General features: G+C 37.8%; 1 protein-coding gene across 4 annotated transcripts in view; it reads right to left on the bottom strand.

The window, feature by feature from the left end:
* Nucleotides 1-24453, bottom strand: part of STAG1 (STAG1 cohesin complex component) — a 354666-nt gene that overhangs the window by 109607 nt on the left and 220606 nt on the right. For all 4 annotated transcript variants that reach the window (XM_004419341.2, XM_087430526.1, XM_004419340.3 and 1 more), the window contains 3 exons: nucleotides 23646-23797; nucleotides 21515-21588; nucleotides 11402-11525 (listed from right to left, as the gene is read on the bottom strand). In XM_004419341.2, coding sequence (XP_004419398.1) covers nucleotides 11402-11525; nucleotides 21515-21588; nucleotides 23646-23797 — 350 coding nt within the window. The remainder of the gene's footprint in view (nucleotides 1-11401; nucleotides 11526-21514; nucleotides 21589-23645; nucleotides 23798-24453) is intronic.

Genomic DNA, 24453 nt, shown 5'->3' with positions numbered 1-24453 from the left:
AGCTCCTTGTAAGAGCATGCTGAAAGAAGACTTCGCCTGAAACCACATTTCTGTTAGTGTGTTTTCTGCTTTATCCTATTTTCCTGACTTTCTTATAGGCTTCTCTTCAGAGTACAAACCTGAATCACTAGCACAAAAATCTAACTCAGGCTTAGCTTCTATGGAATGTGATCTAAACAGCTGGTACCAAGCATGGTCCCAGGAAGAAGACTTTAATGATGGGATTCTGGGGTTGGATCACTTGAAGGAAGGATTACTATGAGGAAGGACCCAATTACTGGTGGTAGGTGAAGTACTGATAGTCTCTGATGTAGGATAGTAGCCATTTGCTAGTTCACCTGTGGGTGAAAGGAGATGTGCATTTAGCTTATACAGCATGCCGAGCATTTGAAGGAGCAGGGTGAACGGTAACTATAAGGACTATGGAACTGGGTGACTAAGTGTCACTGAGATGCCAAAGAGAGAAAATGACAGGCTAATTGATCACCCGTTTAAAGCAAGTGTTTAAAGAGACACTTATCTCTTGTAGAAAAACAGCTGATCATACTGAAGACTAGGCTCAGGACTCAATTTTAAGGGTGGCAGAATTTAAGGGACTCTGCACCCAGGCAAGACTCCCCTGCCACAATCAGGGCCATAAAGGAAAGAAGTACAAGTCTAAAGAATATCTGGGTGGATGCAGCTGAGAACCTTGAACTCCAAGTTGCATGAACTCATGGGCCTGAAAATAAGGTTGATGTCCCCTTGTTAGAGGATAATATGTCCCATCGTCCCTCCTACCCCCAGGACTAAATGGAAGCCTCAAACGAAGCAAGTGCCTTAAGGACAATGCTAGTAGCCCTCCTCATTTGCTACACCAACCTCCCCTTGTGGTCACCAGACCAAGGTCAAATCTCAGCATGGCCCAAATGGAGAAGCACCGGGTCGGCTAAGGGAGGAGAAGGATTATATGTTACAAGTGCTGCAGGGTTGGGCCAATTTGAACCAGCAAGAACCAGGAGAATATGCTAGGGAGTGGTTGCTGAGGGTACTGGACCAGGGAGTAGGAATATAAAACAGAACACGGGAGAATTTTTGGATATAGGGCACTTTCCCATAACTCAGGATATAAGGCCTTGTTGAGGGCCCCTGGAAATGGCCTAACACATTGCTGGATGGCTCTTGGAAAAAGCAATGGTGCATATTAAACGAAACAGATGCCAGAATCATTGTGACAGACCATGAAGGAACAAATTTAAAGATCCAGGGAAGTAAGAAGTCCAGAAAAGATCTATTATATAAGCTCAGAAGACCTATCAGTTGAGTATGTTCCCCAGGAGCATCCAGAGAATACTATTTACCAAGGCAATAAGGAAAAGATTGGTGATAGGGGCAAAGGCATTACTGAGAAGCTCCATAGTGACTGTGTTTTGTAGGCTAGGGTGGCAGTAGGAGATACTCAAACTGAATTTAGCTTCCAGTAGCAACAGAGATGACAACATCACAGAATAGCAGAGACAACGCAGCATCAACTACATATTAGATTCAAGGGAGCATAATAATTGTAGTGGGCAGCAAGGTTGAAGGGCAGCCCAGGAGGATCTATGGAGGTGGCTCACAGGACATGGTATTCCTGGAGACAAGACAAGTAGAAAGCCAACAAGTATCACATAATCACAAGAGACCAACAATGGGTGAGCAAAAGACTAAGAATAGCTGTGCCATTGTAAAATGAAAATCCCAGATCTAAGATTGCATGTAAGTAGTTTCCTTACTTCTCTCCAACGACAGATTTGAAAATAAGGCCAAAAAAGAGGAAATTACTCCATCCATCCACGTTCACAGCAAATTATAGGTAGAGCAAAGACATTAATCAAATCTTATCTTCACCTTGTCCAGTGATACCTCCCAATCAACTACCTCTCAAGTCTTGGTTCTTCACCTATAACATGCCCTGCCTACATCACAGGAACTTAACAATTAAATAAGGTCATGCCCATAAAAGTACTTAGAAAACTGTAAAATACTTAGAGGAAAACTCTGGTTGCCTTTTTGGTAACTGCTCTACTATACTCTGAAGCTATTCCTATAAATGCTTTACTGTTCTCCCATTACATAAAATCTTATTCAAATCTCAATACTGTGTAACACAGTGCGTAACAAATAGTCACTGCTCAATAAATATTTTTTTTTTGTGAGGGAGATCAGCCCTGAGCTAACATCTGTGCTAACCCTCCTCTTTTTGCTGAGGAAGACTGGCTCTGAGCTAACATCTATTGCCAATCCTCCTCCTTTTTTTCCCCCCAAAGCCCCAGTAGATAGTTGCACGTCATAGTTGCACATCCTTCTAGTTGCTGTATGTGGGACGCAGCCTCAGCATGGCCAGAGAAGCGGTGCGTCGGTGCACGCCCGGGATCTGAACCCGGGCCGGCAGTAGCGGAGTGTGCGCACTTAACCGTTAAGCCACCGGGCCGGCCCTCAATAAATATTTTTTAAATGAATAACTATATAAATACATGAAAACAGAAAAGAAACACAGAAAGATAAAATGATTTGTTGAGGGAGGGGGCTGTGCATATATGTCAAAGGCTCTTCAACCTATCAATATTTTTCCAAAATTACTTTTGGGAAAAAATATTCAGAGCTATAAACAGTATTGTGTAGCATAACGGCCTGATTTCAAAATGAGTTGTATTTTTTTTTTTTTGGTGAGGAAGTTCAGCCCTGAGCTAATAACACCTGTTGCCAATCCTCTTCTTTTTGCTGAGGAAGATTGGCCCTGGGCTCACACTTTTGCCCATTTTCCTTTACTTTATATGTGGGATGTCTGCCACAGCATGGCTTGAGAAGCTGTGTGTAGGTCCGCATCCGGGATCCGAACCTGCAAACCCTGGGCCTCTGAAGCAGAGTGCCCAAAATTAACCACTACACCACGAGGCTGGCCTCCATAATGAGTTGTATTTTTAAGGGACAATAATTCACACTTCTAGGAAAAAATGCTGATTGTTATTAAAATACGTATGTATAACATGAATCCTTCAACGGGAATAATGTGAAAGAGTTAAAATGAAGCAAATTCCGGTGGCCTGTCAAGGAGTGGATGTGTCTGTATCTGGCAGGAGTGAAGAGAGTAAAGAGAAGGAACAGACTTTTTGTTAGTTTTACTGGGACATAACTGATATACAAAAAACTTCACGTTTGTTTGATGAGTTCGGATATATGCATACATGCAGGATACTATTACAACCAAGGCAATAAACATATCCGTCACCTCCAAAAGTTTCCTTGTATCCCTTTTTCTTTTCTTTTTTTTAATTTGGTAAGAAGAGAACAAGTAGTCTTGAGAGGGACATTGTTATGCATTGTTGGGAAAGGCAGTCTTGTGTATGCAGTCTTCTGACCTCCACTTGGCTGTATAAGAATAAGCCTTGGGCTTGGAACACTTCCTTACCAAGAGATACAGAGGAGCCAACAAAACACACCATGGCATGGTGGAAACAAAAGGGCTACTCAGCCCCATTGAGAGGGTGATGCCAGCTCTGGGGGTGAGTGGTGGTCATGGACTGACTGAGGTGCTGGCCTCCCTCTGGCCATATGGGGATAAATGGGATACAGATGATCTCCTTGTCAACAGGGCTGAGCTGGTGCAATGGATGAGGGTGGAAATGTGAAGTGGGTCCTAAAAAGAGTGGGAAACTATATTCTGCCTCTTGGACGCCTCTGTTCTCCCATGCCACCTCCAACTCCCATGGTATCTCTGGGGTCACAAATGATGTTTGAGAGAAGTAAAGGGGTCTCATGCAGGAAAATTCACCTGATCCAAGCTGCTTGCAGGCCTTAAATAAGACTTGTTTTCACTCAATGCAAAACAACCAATGAAAACAAAACTGTTGAAATGAAGTCCTTTTCTGAAAGTGAAATAGGAAAACTGAAGGACAGACATGGACATGAGCAAGGGGAGTCTCATGCAGCCTGGTCGGTGCATCTGTTTGATGAAGGGGCACTGGAGACTCAAATGTCTAGGGCTGAACAGTACACTTAGGGATGGGGTCAAGGTCTCTGTGTCCCCACTGGGGACCAGAGGCCCTATGCCCCTGTCAGGATAGAAGGAAAGTGAGGGGGAGATTCAGACTTTTATGGAATTCTTGGATACTAGTGCCCAAATGACAATAATCCCAGGTCCCCAAAGGGACAGGATTAAAATAGTGGCTTTGGGTGGTTTTGGGGAGGATGTAGTTACCCATGAGAGACAAGTCCACATGTGCTTATAGATGGGGCCCTGTGGACCATTCAGGCACCAATGGTTGTGGTTCCCACCACCAAGTACATAACAGGCACTAACATTTTGGCTGCGTGCAGTACTGAACACCATCATCGCCTCCAGGGGTATGCACCATAACAAGGACAAATTGAAGCATAATGGGTCAGGTGCATTCTTGGCCAACTCCTGAGTTGCTCAAACCGTGAACCACTGTTCAACAAATATACTGAATCTATGGTAGGTAAAAGGACATTATTCTGTCAATTCAAGACTTAAAACAAGCAGAGGTGCTGATAACCACCCTATCACAATTTAAGAGCCCAGTCTGGCCAGTAAGGAAGGCCTCTAGAGCCTGGAGATTGACGGACTACCACAGGTTAAACAGGGAAGTTCCAGCTTTGGACCCAGCAGTCCCTAATATTATCACCATCACTGAGACAGTGGCAACCCATATAGGAAACTAGTACACTGTTACTGATGCGGCTAATGCCTTTTACTTGATCCCTTTGCAGAATGAGGATCAGGACCAATTTGTGTTTACATGGAAGAGCCTGCAATATACTTTGACTGTACTTCTGCAGGGATACCTGAATTCCTCTGCAATATGCCACCGTGGCAAGGGCTTGATCCTCAACAAGCTTGAGTCCACACAGAAATTTTAGTCATTATATTAACGTCCATTATACTAATGACATCCAGATAGCAGGGTCAACCGAAAAACATGCAGCTATAGTGCTGCACATAGTCAGTGATAAAACGATTAGTGCCAATTTGACTATAAATCCAGATAAAGTCCAGGCTCTGGCACAGCAGGTGCAATGCCTAGAGGCTAACTTGGCAAAAAGCCAAAAGGTATCTGAGAGACGACCAAACAAAAACCGTAGGCCCTGGCAGCATCCACTAATAAAAGGGAGGCCCAATAGCTAGTGGGCCTCTTTGCATAATGGAAACAGCATGTGTCCCACCTACATGCTCTCTTGGTCCCTTTAACCAAGGAGAGCTGTGAACAGCCAGTTTTAAATGGGGCCCTTTACAGCAGCAGGCCCTGGAAGCTGTTCAACAAGCCGTGGCCCAGGCACAGCCTCCAGGACCTCTGAAGCCTGGTAGCCTGATTGAACTAGGTTCCAATACAGGTTTCTGCAACTCTCCCACATTGATTGGAGTCTGTGGCAATAGGAAACTACCACTGGGGTGCACTGGCTTCTTGGATTCTAGACCCACAAAATTCCGGAAGCTGCCACCCCGGGACATCCCTTTTGAATGACATTTCCTTGCTTGCTATTGTGAAATGGTAGAGATGGAGCATCTTACGGCTGGAGGGCCACATGTGACGTGCAACCTCAACTGCCCATTACCACTTCGGTGATGACAAAGCCTACCAATAAAACTGGAAAGGCTCAACAAAGCTCAATCATAAAATGGAAATGGTACATCCAAGATCAGGCCTGGCCAGAATCCCAAGGGACCAGTAGGCTCCATAAGCAAATAGCCAGCTCACCAGAAAGGCCCAAACAACCTTTAGGGGATGCTTTAGCCCCTCCTGGGGCTATTTGGGGCCCAAGATTCAAAGACGTGCCTGCTGACAGTATGGCATGGTTTACTGACAGCTCTGTGAAACTAAAGGCAGATGGGGTCCGCTGGGTTGCAGCTGCCATCCAGCCAATGGATGGCCACCTTTTAACTGAGACCAGATATGGGCCAACCAATGGGCCAAGCTTCGGTATGTGGTGATGGCTGTGCAGGCAACCCTTACTCTATGCCTTGATACATTTTCACCAACTCATGGGCTGTTGCCAATGGCCTAGCCATCTGGTCAGGAGAATGGCAACTAAAAGACTGGACAATTAAGGGAACTCCTGTATGAGGAAAAGAACTATGGCAACAGCTTGCTGCCTGGGAAGAAAAAAAACACATCAGTCATATGGATACTCACAGGAAAGGACCTTATAAAATAAAAACATAAACAGAACTCGCGTGATTCTTACCAATGTATTCAAATCATCCATAGAGGAGAATTGGGACACATTAACCAAGGACTGGGACCCGCTTGAGTCTGGAAGATTGATCACATCAAACCCCTGACCCCAGCCATGGGCACAAATGTCCTCACTGCCATTAACACCTACTCAGGCTATGATATTGCTATTCTAGCCTGGCTTGTGGATGCTGAAACTACCATAGTGGCCGTTAAACAAAACTTATGTCATATTTTTGGATACTCCATGGGACTTCACTCTGACCAAGGAACATCCTTCACTGTCCAAGCAAGACAACAAGGGGAACACTCTCATGGAATATGATGAACTTTCCATGCACCCTATTACCTGCATGTCAATGGAGCCATGGAAAAAATGAACGGCTGACTTAACCAACAAAGAAAGGATACCAAGACAGTCTGCTAGTGGATTGGTACCCCCATCTGACTAGGGCTATATGGCTGCTAAACACTGCACTCCAGTGCAAGGGAAACTGCAGTGCATGCTGAGAAATACCCAGCTTGGATGGGAGTGGACTAGGCAATCGCGTTTAGGCTGTGCCTGCAAAACCCCAATCTCAGGATACCAATCATTCTTTTTCTTTTTTCCCTTTGGAATGTAAGTCTCTGGGGAGGTCTGTGGTTCCGGCTGCCATAGCACCCCAGACAGGGCACCCTGATTCTAATTTGGATGCGATGCTTCCCTTGGGAACCTCTCTCCTATGGGATACCACAAGGGTGGGAGACAAAATCAAGGAGTACCAGGGAACATTTGACCCTTCCAATCAGGTGCGTGATGTCATCGGACATGTTGAATTTGTGCAGGATGTGACCTCCTTTCCTGGACTGGCTGAGGCCAAAAAGTCTGGGTCAAGGAACAAGGGCATGCGTGCTCACAGAGGTAGTAGCATCAGTAGTGGGACCGACAGTCTGGACTGCAATATCTGGGCAGCCAGCACCACAAGTACTAGGCCAGAGCATCTCTGGCCTCAAGAGGTTCATAGAGTGGCAGAGGGGTGGGAACATTAATCTTTCCTCTTCTCATTCCTACAGAATCTTCTGCTGTGCCTGGTACAACACCACCCTGATAAAAATCAGTACAGCCATAGTGAGAGGAGGCAAACTTAAACAATGCTGGATTTGTCATCCCAGAATGAAGTCCCTCTCATCCCGCACTCCCATTGTAATGGTCTGGCTGATACACAACTACTCAGACCTTCCTCAAGCTATCAATGGGTCAAATCACCAGGTGACTCCTTCCACAAAGGTCCAGATGAGGCATGCTCTGGAGTCCCCTGCTTTAATATTACCTATGATGTAACAGAAAAAGACCTCTATACAAGAATGGTTATTACTGATCTATATTGACATTTCAGATTTTGACGTCTCATGTATAACTTTTCTCTCTCTGCAACCACACGGCAAAAGCAGGCTGAGACTAAATATAACTGGACTAGTCAGCACTATGAGAACAAATCCCTGATGAGTGTCACCTGCACCCCTCTGGGTTATGTATTTCTCTGTGGACCCCAATGTGCAACAGAACGTCTGCCTCCACAGGAAGGATTTTGTTGCCTTGGAGTTCTAGGGCTCACTGTCCATGTCAGCAACCACACAGAGCATTGGAAAGGACCCACTTTGCTAACACACCACAGAGTGGCTCACAGTATCCTCCTGGGAGACAAACTAACCACTGGTTTCATTCTGCTGTCCAAATTCTAATATTGGGCATAGGTATACAAGCCCTAGAAAAAAATGGTGTACAACCTGTCCTTAACTATGGCAGAAATAGCTAACGCTACTGTCCAAGCCATACAAGACCAACAAGACTCAGTAAACTCACTAGTCAAGGTGGTGATGGATAAGCAAATAGCTCTCAATCATCTGCTGGCAGAAAGGGTGGCGTTTGTGTTACTGCCAGCATTTCTTGCTGTGTATCAACAATTCACGGAATTTAAAAACTGAGCTGGTGACTATCCATGCTCATGTGGAATGGTTATCAGCTGTACATTCACAGTCCTCCCGTACTCACTTTTTGACTTCTTTAGTTGGCTTAATCCAGGCACTTGGAGTTCCTGGTTGAAGACAGCCTCCAGGGAGGTCTGATCGTCCTCCTGGGTCTGCCTCTTCTAATGACCTTAGTAAAGTGTTGTCTCCAAATGACAAGGAGGCTCTATGAGGAATCCACATCCATAGAGGTTGTTCAAGGACCCCAGTGGACCCAACCCCACCTCCAAGTTTGGGGTGCATGATGGTCCTACAGGATTTGAAATATTTTATCTGCCACTTCGGTGGCCCACCCCAGTGGGGGTGGACTCTTAGGAAAGGCAGTCTTTTGACCCTGACTTGGCTGCATAAGAATGGGCCTTGGGCTTGGAACACCTCCTTATCAAGAGATAAGTGCCCTCATAGCCTGTGCTGAGTTTATCACCTTGTGTGAGAATACCTTTCCTATTTCAGACTTAATGTGTGTTCTTTTGTTCTGCTTAAGCATGTGCCTCATGTGGCACCTGGCCAACTCCACTAAATAAATCTCTTCCCTGAGGGGAGGGGACAGAGCCCTTAGTTCTGCGGCATAAGAGGGGTGCATGCGGGCAACTGCTTTGTGTTGACTGCTGGGAGCGACCTTCTGGTCATGGGGGACTGACACCTACTACTGAAGTTGATCTTGTTCTGTCTCTTCTCTTTGTAAGTAAAGCATTCTTCCATCCAGTGCTTGACTGTGTTGTCTTTTCCTTGGCAACTCTGATATCAAGATGCAGTGGGCAAAAGTGTCTGAACTTCTACTTCTGGTGATAGGCAACAGGCGACATTTGCTTGACATATACAGAGCTAAAAAGGTTTTCACTGAACTTAAGAGAAACAGATTATGGGATGAGTCAACACAAAGAAGAGGTCATGGGGTGGACTAACTGAAAATAGATCCCACCCAAGCACTACAGAGATTTTGATTTGACATGAGGAATCAAGCAATGCAAGGAAGTAGAAGAAATGGTACACATAAGCTAAAAGCAAAAACGGTATAGAGCAATACTGACAAACTGGAAAAGATAGAGAAAGGCAATCTAGTGTCATGAGCATAAATAAAAAAAGAGATTAAAATATTTAGCCCAGAACACAGAGATTACTTGAGCTATATTTAAATTAGACCTATTCTGTGTCACCCTCAATGACAGAACTAATTTTCTACTGACCAAAATAAAACTTATATAAATTGGCAGTATTATAAAAATAAGTTTGTCTTCTTTACGAGGTAGACTAGGTTCTAACTTCTAAAATTCTAAAATCAAGACAGAAGGAATATCAAATCATAAAATTGTACACTTTAAACTAATACAATGTTATATGTCAATTATACCTCAATGAAACTGGAAGAAAAATGCAAGTGATAATTAAAATGTAATCTTAAAAAAAAAAGACAGAAGGAGTTTTATCAGCTCATTTGAAAAGGCACAGGATGAGTCTGAAGGCAGAGGCCATAGCCCACGGAATGAGCAGTTTCAACCAGATGACTAAAATGAGAAAAAGCATATGACTACTGTCCTCAGAGAAAAAGAGTACAAGGAGATTAGAGTGGGAATGACAAAAAGGAAAGTTTAGAAGGGATTATTTAATACTTACATTCTTTTCTAAATAAAGTAATTGGAGATTGTAGGAGAAGTTCATAAAATCATTCTACTGAAAACTGTACTCCTTATATGATTTTATCAACAACATACAAGAGAAATCTACCTATTCCTTTATCTGGACAGAGGATTTCTACAAACATACAGTTACTTTAAAACATGACTTATTTTAAAATGATGTTTATCTTTTGGTAAGCCACATCAAATTGCTGTTTTTCTCAGAATCTGTGGTCATATATATAAATTCTGTTAAAACTAGTAATTATTATTGCTATTTAAATTCAGTAGAATACTCTATTGGGGAGGTGGGGGGAGCAAAAAACTGGTGGGGTAGTGTGGGGAATAAAAATGCAGGACTTTAAATTTATTCCTACTAAAAAGTTTGTCTTGTGGGATTTAGCAGTCTGTTTACGCATGCGTGAGGGCACATTGTACAATTCTACATTCTCTCACACTGTAGTAAAATTTAATTGGATAAACCTAAGATGAGGCTTAGATGTGAAGGTCCCCAATTCCACATGAGGATTAGACAAAAAAAAAACATATAATCAAGTTTGGGATTTATTTGTGTAGAGAAAAGGATTTGAATTGCTAGGGAAGATAAATATTAAAAAAAAAATTCGCGATGTACTAACTGGATTTTCCTTCAAATGAAGTGGGGAAGAAGAGCCCCTTTTAATCATCAATTAAATATTAGTAATTGTGAAGTTGAGCAACCAACTTGTGACGGTTTCCCTACACTCTGAACTTTCTCTTATAGCAAAAATGGCCTATAAAATTCCCGAGGGACCTTTTATTATAATTTATGTAATTTTGTGGTTTTCAAAATATCTTTGATAATACTTAGCATACTGCGATTTAAAAAGTAAATACTCTGCAGGCTGATAACGGTAAAATATAGAAAATAAGCTGTAGAATATTACCAAATTTGCCTTATTTCTATATTTGTGAACATCTGGCAATTCAAGTTAAAGAATGTCAGGCCATTCAATATGAAAGTTCCAATAATTTATCATTGCTACCTTTGGTTATTTTGAAGATTACTTATTCAGGACTCAATAATGTGGGATTCCTTTTAAAGTCAGAGCCTTTTCTAAGCGGGTAGAAGTAGAAATAGATTTTTAGATCAAATATTCTAGAATCCAACAAATCTATTCAATTCTGATAAAACACTTTACTATGATACGACCCTAGAGAATTCAAAACAAGAAAGCTTATTTAGTTTTTATGTATTAAGAGAAGGAATCTCTTTTGATTCCAAACTACAAAAAGATTATAATTAGCTTCTGGGGATACTATATTCTCTTAAAACTTTAGCTGTACCAGGTTGTCAATCTTGGTTTAAGGCAGCATTACAACTAAGTCAGACAGTGTTTTCACACACGGGTTGATGTCTCAGGTTTCATCATGGCTATTAAGTGAACAGTTATTTAGCTGTATCATCTTAAATTTTCATATTATTATAACTCTTGAAAAATCAACTACTGCCATCTTAATTCCTAGCACTCTAGTATTGAGACAAGCATATATTTTATCAAAGCCTAGAACAGAGTAACTTACCCTGTCATGAAGAGTCCAGCCAACATATTTTAGGTAACTGTCATTTAGGAAGGCGTCACTATACATTTTCATCCATACTCCAATTTCTTCAATACAAATGGCTCTAATCTCAGCAATAGCATCACTAGAAGAGGAAAAATAAAGAGAGAGAGAGAAACCTTTGATATATATATATAAATATTGATATTATTCCTAATACTGTATTTACACCTGCACTCTCAAAGGCCTCCAACTTGACTATCTTCTGTTTTTCTTGTGGCTTCCATAAAATAAAAACTACCAATACTAAGCTGGAAAAAAATGCTTCTGGAAATCATCTTATTTTGACTCAATTGCTCTATTTTCATTAGACTAGGAAATAGCATTTGAAGCTTTCTGAAAGTGTCACAACTATTATGGAGTTAACAAACATGTCAAATCTTCTGAGGAAACCAGAGCACTAACATCCAAATATGGAATAATGTAGAACCCAAAAACTGTTCCTCGAAATAACTGTAAATCTTTCTAAGCTGGCACACATCTAATGAGCTCAAAGAAAATAATTTTTATGACCCAGACACAAACTAGTATCCATAAGGCAAAATCGTAGAAGCCAATATTATTTGAAAACGTGTGATAGTTTACAAAACCCAAAGTATTGAGGTAATTGCACAGGGAAGAAGAATAATTCACATTTAGTCACAATGGGAACAATCTTGGTGACTACACTGAAGTGGTGGCAAAACCAACTCCAACAGTCAGGTTTCTGGCTCCACGCCCAGATGGCTTTTCACCTCACTATAAGCATCCCATATAACCCTCCTGAGATGATTTTTCTACTCTAAAATCTGTGAACCGTGAACAAATACAATGTTAATATTTTTACTTTATCTTTCAACAGGTTATTAGCTCTAGATAAAAAACAAACCAACAAATCATATTAAATATAAGATGAATCCTTTCCTTTGTAGATCAGTCTGCCAGGTTTCTGATTTACCATATGTATGTTAAAATTTTAGGTAATTTTTAATTCTCCAATTTACACAGGCAATCATCTGTCAATTAATTAATTAATCTGGCAATAATTTGGCTGAAATCTTAATGCTAATTAAGGAACTTTTCTTGGTTGCTCTTTTGTGACAAAATGGGTGCAGCATTCTAACATCTAATTATCTGCTTTAATAAATCTCAGTTCCTTCTAAGTCCCTGTCATTACTTAAGAATAAAAATGTGAGAAACTTGCTCTTTCAAAGCCATACTACCAATCACAGTCTTTAGTTTTCTTACATTTTTTTGTTAATAGCTTTTCCTCATGGAGAGATTCTATAGCACAGAGGCTAATGGTACAGGCTCTGGAGCAAGACATCCTGAGTTCAAATCCTGACTCTACTATTTACCAGCTGTGCTACTACTATGTTCACTAATTAAGTGTCATCAATCTACAGACATTTACAGGCAATAGAGTATAAAAGTAGCTTTACTAGAACTGTGAAAGGATGTTCCTAGACCTTTATAATACTGAACATTAATGGTTCATATTTTCTTTTTTCTAAATATAAAAAATTTCAGAAATAAAAAAGTTACAGAGGACAATATAATGAATATCTGTATATCCACTGCTCAGTTAAGAAATAAAATATTACAGTTGAAACTTCTTATATACCTCTTACTGATGGATTTCCCTCCCCAAAAGTAAATGACTATCCCTGATTCAATGACTATCATTCCCATCTGTATCTTTATTTTTTTTTAAACCTTTTTTTTTTAATTTTATTTATTTTTTCCCCCAAAGCCCCAATAGATAATTGTATGTCATAGCTGCACTTCCTTCTAGCTGCTGTACGTGGGACGCGGCCTCAGCATGGCCGTAGATGCAGTGCGTTGGTGCGCCCTGGGATCCGAACCCGGGCCGTCAGCAGTGGAGCTCGCGCACTTAACTGCTAAGCCATGGGGCCGGCCCCTATCTGTATCTTTATGCTTTAACTTTGTTAAATATATATTGTTTTACATATTTTATTCTTAAAATAAAAATAAAAAATAATTTATTTAAAAATAAAAAATAATTTTCTGTGAGGACAATTAGCCCTGAGGTAACATCTGTTGCCAATCCTCCTCTTTTTGCTGAGGAAGACTGGCCCTGGACTAACATCCATGCCCATCTTCCTCTACTTTATATGTGGGACGCCTGCCACAGCATGGCTTGATAAGTGGCGTGCAGGTCCGTGCCTGGGATCCAAACCTGTGAACGCCAGGCCGCCAAAGCAGAGTGCATAAACTTAACCACTATGCCATTGGGCCAGCCCTTGAACTTAAGTTTTTATTTAGGATTACTTTCTTGGCAGAGAGAATTCAAATTATTTTCTGCTATTTTATCTACTTCTCCCCATCTTCTCCCCCCTCTGGTAACCACCTGAAACTAACAGAATACTGTATGTCAATGATACTTCAGTAAAAATTAAAAAAATAAAAATTATTTTCTGCTTACAACAAAATAAAATTTAACTCCAGTGAATTTTAATTAAATGTTTCTTGTATTACCCTTACAGATGCTTTCCCAGTAAGGAAGTTGACTAAATTAAAATGACTGCAATGCAAATTTCAGAGAATAAGTCTTGGCTAATGTGGATGTTTTGACACTTACAATTATCTCTCACATACTAGGAATCTCACAAGAGCTCTAGAGTGAGAAATAATTACGAGTGCCAAGAAGGTCCACTATCTAAATTGTACTACGCAATGAATTTACTTCTCTACTAATTTTGTCACTAATATTTGGCTAAAAAAAATTTACGTTTTCCAAAATAGAACAACTATAGAGAATTTTTTTTTGAAATAGCCTAAGGGAGAAAGGAACAGCTAAACAAGCTACTGAAAAGTCACACTGTATCCTTTATTAGACTGAGAACAAGAACTTGAGAATAGAGATCATAACTTACAGAAAGATGATTAAAATAAATATTATCTTAGAGCACGGTAAATGTTAGTAAAGAGAAATACAGGAAACATAGAAGCATGTAAAATGATGTAGGGGAGTAGAAAGGGGCAAGGAAGGCTTCTGAGAGTAGTAATGTTTAAGTCCAGACCTAAAGAACTGAAACGCTCTTGTTTGCTAATTAAATCCAAATCTTTCATTTCATTATTTCAGGATGACCAGAGTTATTTAAAATACATTAGAAAGGTAATATGTTTATTAAATTGGAAATACTTTTATCTCATTTTGTTGAATTATCCATTGTGAAAACTGTGACAAAATACATAGCAAGGCATGCATCACTAATAGTCTCATACAGAGCAGGTGACATGGCTATCTGCATTACTCAATATTTTACTATTAACAGAATTTTATGCATAAATAAGATTAAAAATTGAATGTCAAGGATACATTAACTTTCAAAGAAAAATATCTTTAATTAATATTCACATTTTAACTATCAACCTGACCCACAGGTTAGGTCAAAGATAAAATGTTAGGAAGTACGAAGGTTAAAATAACAGAATGAAAGTTTGCTCAGAATAAATCATATTACCGTATACTATAAAAATAGCTTTCACTGTAGTATAAAAACATGAAAGACTCAACTAGAAAATAAAAGACATCCAGTTTTCACCCCCTCAAAATTGCTGAAAGCTTTCCTTTGTTATCTCTTCTTCCATTAAGTTTGTTCTTATAGCCTAATAATTTTTAATTCTTTTACCATCACTAAAATAACAGATAGTCTTTCTTTTGGTTGCTTTTAAGACTTTCTCATGATCTTTGATATTTTGCACTTTGACTATGGTTATGTCTAGATGTGGAATATTTTTCTTAATCTACTCAACACTCAGTAAGTGATTCCAATCTGAAGATTCAATTTTTTTAACCAATTTTGTAAAATATCAATTCTCTCATTAATACTACTTCTTTCCAATAGTTTTCTCTTCTTTTGAAATCTTATGTAAAGGACTTATGAAGCCTCTCAAACTACCCCTCATGTATCAGAAATGTCGTTCCATATCTTCTAGTCCTTTATACTGTGCCTGGATAAATTCCTCAGTATTATATTCTAATTCACTAATTGTCTCTTCAACAGTCTAAAGTATATCTTGATCACTAAATATATACCTATGTATATATTTTTCATATCCAGTATTTTAAATTGTTTTTATATCCACTTGTTCTTATGTATGCCATTTATTTTCTGAAGGAACTGGATCATTTGGTCTGTACAATTTCCCCCATTCTGGACTAAAATAACACCAAGAGGATTCAGTCAGACAAAATGTTCTTCCATTTTCCATATTTCCTATAAACTAGTAGCTACATCTAGCAGTGTGTAGATTAATATTCAATTTTTGTTTAAACTTGAGGGAGCAGGAGACACAAGGCATTAACTTGAAATGCCATCTCTGCACAGCACCTTCTATTTCTAGTATGTACATGCAGTAACATCTCCCCTTAATCAATAAAGTGGATTAAGCTATACTTCAGAAAAATCGATGACAGATATCCATGATCAATTTGGCAGGCAGGTGACACACTTAAACTATATTTGCAATCCTGTTTTGACCAGGTGAGATTTTAATGTATCAAAAGTAAGGTGTGACAGATCTAATACTAGTTTAATGCAAGATCTGATTAAATAGAAAACAAACCAATCAATAAGGTAACAGTAGGAAACTCAGGAATTGTTGTTTCTATGAGAATAATAGGTTGAAAGCTTTGGCAAGACTTGATAAGGGTGAGTCACTAAAATAAATGCTATGTTATTTTGGTATTGAAGACTGAGGTAAAATCATAAAAAATGATATGGATTCTACATGCAAGATTGCATGGCTGAGCTAAGATGCACAGGATTTATTCTCCCACTTGAAAAAAATTACATAAAATATATAAAATAATGGTTTTTAAATGCTGGATACCAGGCAGAGTAAGACAATAATCTGTGAGAGAGGGTTAACAAGTAAGGTGAGCCTTAAGATCACCCCAGATTGCTGCCTGCTAGGCAGCAGTATAGGCAGGGGAACCCAGGCAGAGCTGAGGGGAAGGAGCTGGGACTCCAGAGGACAAAGTGACTAGATTTTATAAGGCATAGTACCAGAGGGAAGAGATGCACAGAGTGAGCAAGCTCTGGAGATCTGCAGAAAGATCCTATTTATTCTTTAGCTGAGTACGAAACAGCATATACACGTGAACAAACCAGCCACGGCTGGGGAAGAAATGCAAAAAGCAGAGAGAACAATCTCTGGAGCAAACAAAGGGCTGGGAATACTCTGTGTTCCAATGAACCAGAGCACAAAAAGATAAATTAACTACAAAAGATACAAGATAAGAATGACAGCAGACTTCTTTCTAGTTGGAAACAAAGGCAAAGCAGAAGTAGTGGATCAATTCCTTTAAAGTACTGAAAAAAACAAAAATGTCAATCTAGAATTCCAAACCAAGAGAAAATACCTTTCAAAAATGCAGGTGAGGCAATGGGAGAGGAGAGTGGTTGGAAACTTCTTTCCCCCAAAAACAAATACAATCATTTCAGTTTTCTGAAAATCAACCAAAAGAATTGAGAAGCATTTATTCATAAAAAGCTGCTAAACTTTTTGTTAAAACAGTGGAAACCTATGGCATTCTGGCATGGAACTAACCCCTTCAAACATCCTAAAACCTAGAGCAGCAGGTGTAGTAGAGTTACCACGGTTGGGGATGCCCATGAAAACCACCAGTTTTAATGCTAGGGAGCTGACTTGATTGGGAGCCAAGGGTTAAATACCTATATCCAGGGAAGATGCCAATAAAAAAGAGCAAACTCTAAACAAAATGAATTGGGAAAGACCAAAGCCCTACTGGCCTAAAGCTGCAGACTCACTTGGGCTGGGCTAAGCACACAGGTGGACTAGCTAAAAATATGACAGAGAGATCCTGGAAATGAGTCATAGAGTGAATAGATAAAGCTTCCCACAGATAAATGGCTGGCTAGAAGGCTGTGCACCAATTCAAGAGTAACCTGAGCAGACCCATGTTCTCCACATGTCACTGGCTGAGAGGGAGGCTGTGCACAAGCATCAAATAAAAAGTCCCAAGAGAGCCAGGGCTGGTGGAAAGTAAAATCCAGGATAGACTTGAAAAAAAAGATGATGTTTTTATATATTAATAAAGAAGAGTCTAGAACAGAAATTAAGAAAACAATTCCATTTACAACAGCATAAAAAATGAAAACAGAAATAAAATTAACAGAAGTAGTAAAAGACTAGTACACTGAAAATCATAAAAAATTGCTCACAGAAATTAAAGAACATCTAAATAAACAGAGATACAATCTATACTGATAGACTGGAAGATTCAATATTGTTAAAGGGCAATTCTCTCTAAATTGGTCTACAGATTCATTATATTCTCCATCAAAATTCCAGCAAGCTTTTGTGTAAAAATTGACAAACTGATTCTAAAATTTATACAGAACTGTAAAGGACCTATAATAATCACAACAATTTTGAAAAAGAATAAAGTAGGAGGACTTAATACTACCTACTTTTAAAAACTTACTCTAAAGGACAAATACTGTATGTTCTCTCTTACACGTGGAATCTAAACAAGCCGAAATACAGAGTTGAATGGTGGTTGCCAGAGGCTGGGGGATGAGGGAAATGGAGACATGTTGGTCAAAGAGTATAAACTTCCAGTCATAAGATGAATAAGTTCTGGGGATCTAATATAACAGCATGGTGACTGCAGTTAACAATATTGTATTACATACTTGCAAGTTGCTAAGAGAGAAATCTTAAATGTTAGCACCACACGCACACAAAAAGGTAATTATGTGAGGTGATAGAGGGTAAACTAACTTTATTGTGGTAATCATTTCACAATATCAAATCATCACATTGTACATCTTATACTTACATATGTCATATGTCAATTATATCTCAAGAAAGCTTTAAAAAACACTTACTCTAAAGCTATTATAATCAATATGAGTGGTATGGATGTAAGAATAGACAAATTAGAAAATCCAAAAATAAAACTTTGCATTTATGGTCATTTAACTTTCAAGAAAAGTGCCAAGGCAATTCAACTGGAGAAGGATAGTCTTTCACCAAATGGTGCTTGGACAAATGAATATCTATACGCAAAAAGCAGACCTATACCCTTATATTGTACCATACACAAAAATTAACTTAAAAAATGGTTCATATATCTTAACTGAAAAGATTGAAATTATAGAATAAAACACAGAAGAAAATTCTGAGTTAGGTAAAATGTTCACAGATAAGACACCAAAAGCATGACCACAGAAGAAAAACTGATAAATGACTTTATTCAAATTGAAAACTTTTGTTCCTCAAAAGACATCATTAAGAAAACGAAAAGAAAGCTGCCGGAAAAAATTGCAAATCATTTATGTGATAATGGACTTGTATCAAGAATACAAAAAGTACTCCTATAAAATCCCTCTCAATAAATGTCAGAATAAACAGACAGAAAATCAATAAGGATAGAAGACTCGAACAACACTATCAACAAATTTTGACCTAACTAACATAAAAACGAAAGTACAAAATATATTATTTTCCTGAGCAAACAAAACACTTATCAAGATAGACTATATTGTGGGCCATAAAAAAAAATCTCAATAAATTTAAAAGCATTCAAATCATACAAAGTATGTTGTGTGACTATAATGGAATTAAACTAGAAATCAGTAACAGAAAGTTATCTGGAAAGTTCTCAGATATTTGCAAACTAAATATCACACTTCTAAATAATCCATGGGTCACAGAAACAAGTCAAAAGGGAAACTAGAAAGTATTTTGAATTTAATGAAAATGGAAATACAACATATCCAAATTTAGGGGATAGAGCTAAAACAGTGCTAAGAGAGAAATTTATAGAAGTAAACTCCTATATTAGAAAAAAAGGTAGGCCTCAAATCAATTACCTCTGTATCCATCTTGAGAAACTAAAGAACAGAAGAAGCAAAACTCAAAGTAAGCAGAAGAAAGGGAATAATAAAGAGCAGAAATCAATGAAACAGAAAACAGAAAAACAATAGAGAAGTTCAATGTAACCAAAATCTCATTTTTTAAGAAAAATAAATACAACTGATTAGCTCTAGACAGACTGATGACAGAGAGAGAGCGAGCTGTGTGAAATCACCAATATTACGAACAACTTTATGCCGACATTTATTGAATATAATTCAACAACTTAGATGAAGGTATCATTTTCTTGTAAGACGTAAACTGAACAGTCTTATATCTACTAAAGAAATTTAACTTGTAGTTAAAAACATCCCTACAAAGAAAGCTCTAGATCCCAATGGTATAATTTATATCTGAAGAAGAAATAATACCAATTCTATTAAACTCTTCCAGAAAATTATAGAGGAGAGAATACATTGCAACTCATTGTACAAAGCTAGCATTACCCTGGTACCAAAAGCAGTGAGAGACATTCAATAAACAAAAAGTTGGAGATATATATCCCTCTGGAACACAGATGCAAAAATTCTTAGAGAAATTTCAGCAAATCATATCCCACAATACATAAAAAGAACAGTAGGTCATGACTATGTGGGTTTTATCCCAAGAATTTAAGATTGAGTTTAACACTGGAAAATCAACCAACTGAATTCACCACCTTAACAGTCTTCAGAAAGAAAAACAGCATAATGATCTCAAAAGATATAGAAAAGCCTCTGACAAAATCTAACATTCATTCCTAACAAAAAGTCTCAGAAAACTTGGAATAGAAGGGAAACTTCCTCAACTTGATAAAGGGCATCTATGAAAAACTTACAGTTAACAGTCTTAATAATGAAAAACCTTAATTTTGCTTAGTGAAAGAAGTCAGACCCAAACAACAACAAAAAACAGGAGTACATACTGTATGATTCCATTTCTATAAAATTCTAGAAAAAGTAAACAAATCAGTTAGCAGATTAATGATTGTTTAAGGATGGGGAGGGGGAGAAGCGGCAGGAGGGGAGGTAGGGAGGAATTACAAAATGGCATAAGAAAATTTTTGAGGACGATGGATATATTCATTAATCTTGCCTGTGGAAGTTCTACTGGCATATACATGTCAAAACTCATCAAATTATGTACTTAAATGTGCAGTTTACATTAATTATACCTGCATAAAGTTGTAATTAAAAAAAAGAGTACACGGAAGTTCTTGTTTTTCAAATAAATTTGTCAATAATTCATTATATGTGTAGTTTATGTAAGAAAGAGGACGTGAAACTCCAATTAGACAATCCAAACTGAGAGTAAAGACTTGGGGCTATTTCAAAACACCTTTTTTATAATGAATTAAAATTAAGTTAAAACATCAAAGTTACATTTTTCTTTTTTTTCAACGATTTCCCTGTTTCAACTAACTTTTTGAATTACATGGCCAATTAAAGTCTTAAATATGTCTAAAAACAGTGCTTCTATTACCCGTGACTACCTACCTAAACATATCATGCCATGCCTACTTAAGAGAAGATAACAAATGTATGTATACGATTCATTAATTCTCTGTGAAATATGCTCTTTAATAATATAGTTAATATTTTAAAAGTTCATAGGTTTCATAGAAACACAAACTAAACTCATTTCCAACAGAGTATGACAAAAATACTTTGGAAATACTTTGCTTCTACTTTCATGTACGCAGTTGAAGGTAAAGAAATGCAATGTTAAAGAGCTGTTGCATTATCTGAAGAAGTACCCTTTTCTGTCCATTTTTCTCCCATCTTCACAGAGGTATTTTAAAAAGGCTGTTGGTTAATTCGACCATGGAACAAGATGAGTGCCACAGGGCAGGAAGTAGAGCATTTAATTTTTTCAAATATCAAGAAAATCACATCTTATCAAAGCCACATTAACTTCATGATATCTTATTAATTAATATTCCATCAGTACAAATGCAAATCCACTGGATGCCTCTAACAGCATATGTTCTGAATTTAGAAGAGTGTGGCAAGTGGTAGTGGTGGTACAATTTTCTCCACTGTAATAGTATGACATTTATTTAGCTTTTATAGCCAAAGCTGTTTTCCAGAAAACAAAACAAAACAACAAATTAGAGTTTTATACCTTTATAATTACCTAGGACTAACAAGCAATAAATTATTTAAGTTAAAAATCTTCTAAATGATTTTTAAAACCCCTTACCGGTATCTATGAACAAAGATACCCTTAAAAATAGAGTTCATCATATTTTCGATTTCATCTTGATTTTCTTGTAGCTGAAATGAAAAAAACAATAAAAAATATTAATTAAAATACTGATCATTTTATTTGGAATGAACAGTTCCAACTGATTTAATTCCTCATTATTCTCATTCTGGGTAATTATCAACCCTTGTTCTCACTTTCTGCACAGTAGAGATGTTTGAAATTACCAGTATTCTTGCATTATTTCTAAAGCTTTACTACATTGGCTTTAGAACCTTTCTTTCTGTCTCTCTCGATACAAACTACACAGTGTCTAACAAGGAGTGGTGTTGCTAAGTGTGGCCAAATTCCTATCTCCAAAATATCATCTGCTTTGGGAAGGGACCTCAATTTCCATATGTCTTCTATTCAAATCAGTTCCCTGGTTTGGTTTTGCCTTTCTTGGTAACAGATTATTCTTGCTTGTCATATTTTCCACTGTACAAGAAACTTCCTATTCCACCCAGAAGTATCCAAATATTACTCTGCATCTGACGAGCCCATAACAGAGTAGGCTGAGAGCCCAATATGGGAGGCATAATAGAAGATAGCAAGGATCCTAGCCATTACTAGTGGAATGCAGCAACAAAATTAAATACTATAGAAAACATACAAATTTCAGGCAAAACTACTGATCAGAGTTGATGTTTGAGTTGATGCTTGAGTTTATTCACTGCCCGAAAGGAATAAAAGCCCTGATAAAAAATTACATTCAAGGTGATATTTCTTATTCTGATTTGTTCTGTAGTAATACTCAGCGAAATATTTGCTTTTACTGCATACGCGAATGTGACAATAAAATTTCTTCAGACCTATTCTTTTGCTATATGCTTTGTTTCAGATTTTACTGAAATAAGTTTGGGAATACTTTTATAGTTAAGTCATTCAAATTATGGCAACTTACTCTAAGTTTTAAAAATTACTTTTGCTGCATTTATTATATGAAAATTAATTTATAAGAGGCATACAGTTTGGTTAGCAGTACTTAATTAAGCACTGTTTCAAAATTTACTTCTGTAATATTTTAAGTGTAGTATGTGTTATGAGTTGAATCGTGCGCTTCAGAAATTCATATGCTGAAGCCCTAACCCCTAGTACCTCAAACCTTATTTGGAAATATGGTTGTGGCGGATGGAATTAGTTAAGATGGTTATGGTGAAGTAGGGTGGGCCCAAAATCCAATATGACTGGCGTCTTTACAAAAAAGGAGAAATTGAGAGAGAGAGAGAGAGAGAGACAGAGAGACAGAGAGACAGATAGACAGACAGACACAGACACAGACACACACACACACACACACACACACACACACAAACACAGAGAAGGCCACGTGAAGACTGGAGTTATCTTTGACTTCCAGCCTACAGAACTGTGAGATAAATAAATTTCTGTTCTTTAAGCCACTCAGTTTGTGGTATCTGTTATAGTAGCCCCAGCACGCTAATATAGTATGGGTAATAATTTAATCATACGTTTGTTGCTTCTTGTTGTCTCTTATAACCCATTATTCATTAAAAGCAATTTACTTGTAGCAATGTGATATTTTTTTTTCAAGTTAAAATTCTTTTTTCATGACTAATACAGCAGATCTAAAATTTTATTTCCTACTGGGTGAATAAAAATGTTACCTACTAAAAATCTAGTTTAAAATCATTTTCAACACATATATGAAAATTTTATTGTAAAACTGGGATCAATCTTATTCACAAGAATGCCTTATATCAGCTAATATGTAGTCTTCGGCTTTCTCCTGGAAATGCAGCTTTGCTAGCCCCCAGTTCTGACATTAGTATTTATCATACTTTTTGAGCCCATAGCCTGATAATCTTTTTGAGTTACCTAACTCCCAGACCACTTTCTTTTAAAAAGAGGATTGTTCTGTGATTCTCTTCTGCCATCAGAGAGCACTCAGATAATCACTGGCTGAACACTGCAGTTTCATTTGAAAACTTTGAGATCAAACAATATAACTCAAAAAAATAAATTTTAAAAATACACACAAACCTTTTTACAGAGAATAAAAAAACTAATATGATATATTTACTACACATTTACAGGATATAAGAATCTTAGTAACCATGAAACTTACCTCTTTACGTTTCTGAAGCAGTAACTCCAACCTTTCATTGGCCCTCTTTCCAATCATTTTATTTCTCTCAGCTTCATATTGTCTCTGTGTATTATCCTGATGAATACTGAGGTTTAAGGCAACATTCACCAGAGCAGTCATGAGCTTCATGGCTATGAGGTAAAGGAAGATTATAGCATTCACTTATGAATCAGACTTTCATTCATAAGATTGCAAATTCATAACAGAAACGGACGAAGGAAGTAAACTAGTCAATTTCTACATTTTACAATCCAGGTATAATTTAAATTAAAAAGAAAAAGAAAAATTATTTTATAGAAACAAAGTTGTCTTCTTACTCTGCAAAATAATTTTCTCTGCCTCCGTGTCCCTATAGCTTGGCTCATTAACATTGTCCACTTAAAAATAGCCTCATCCTAATTATCAGCAGGAAGGATTTAAGTAATATCTTCAACAATCCCTCTCCTCCGCCCTCAAATACACACACCTTAGTGAGGGCATACTAATCAAGCCTACTAGACCTCTCTTCTGACTACGTGTTCTGTGTATACAATTGCTTCCTTAATATCTTTACTTAGATGTGTCAAAGATGCCTTAGATGGTTACAATCAATTTACAATCTTTACCCCCAAGGATGGTCCTCTCTGTGTTCCTCACCTCAGTGACTGGCATAACCTTTAACCCTTGAAAAATAGACTGATCCTACCAAACTCACTAAATTCATTAAAAATGTATTCTTCGAACTTCTAATTGACCTATTTTCCCAGTCACAGTGTTAATCTACTTTTAAATGTTCACTTGTACTTAT

The sequence above is a fragment of the Ceratotherium simum genome, chromosome 5 (assembly GCF_057802395.1).
Source record: "Ceratotherium simum simum isolate JZ-2026a chromosome 5, ASM5780239v1, whole genome shotgun sequence".
NCBI classification, from domain to species: Eukaryota; Metazoa; Chordata; class Mammalia; order Perissodactyla; family Rhinocerotidae; genus Ceratotherium; species Ceratotherium simum.
Note: the sequence above shows the minus strand (reverse complement) of the source record. Positions and strands in the feature narration are given on the sequence as shown.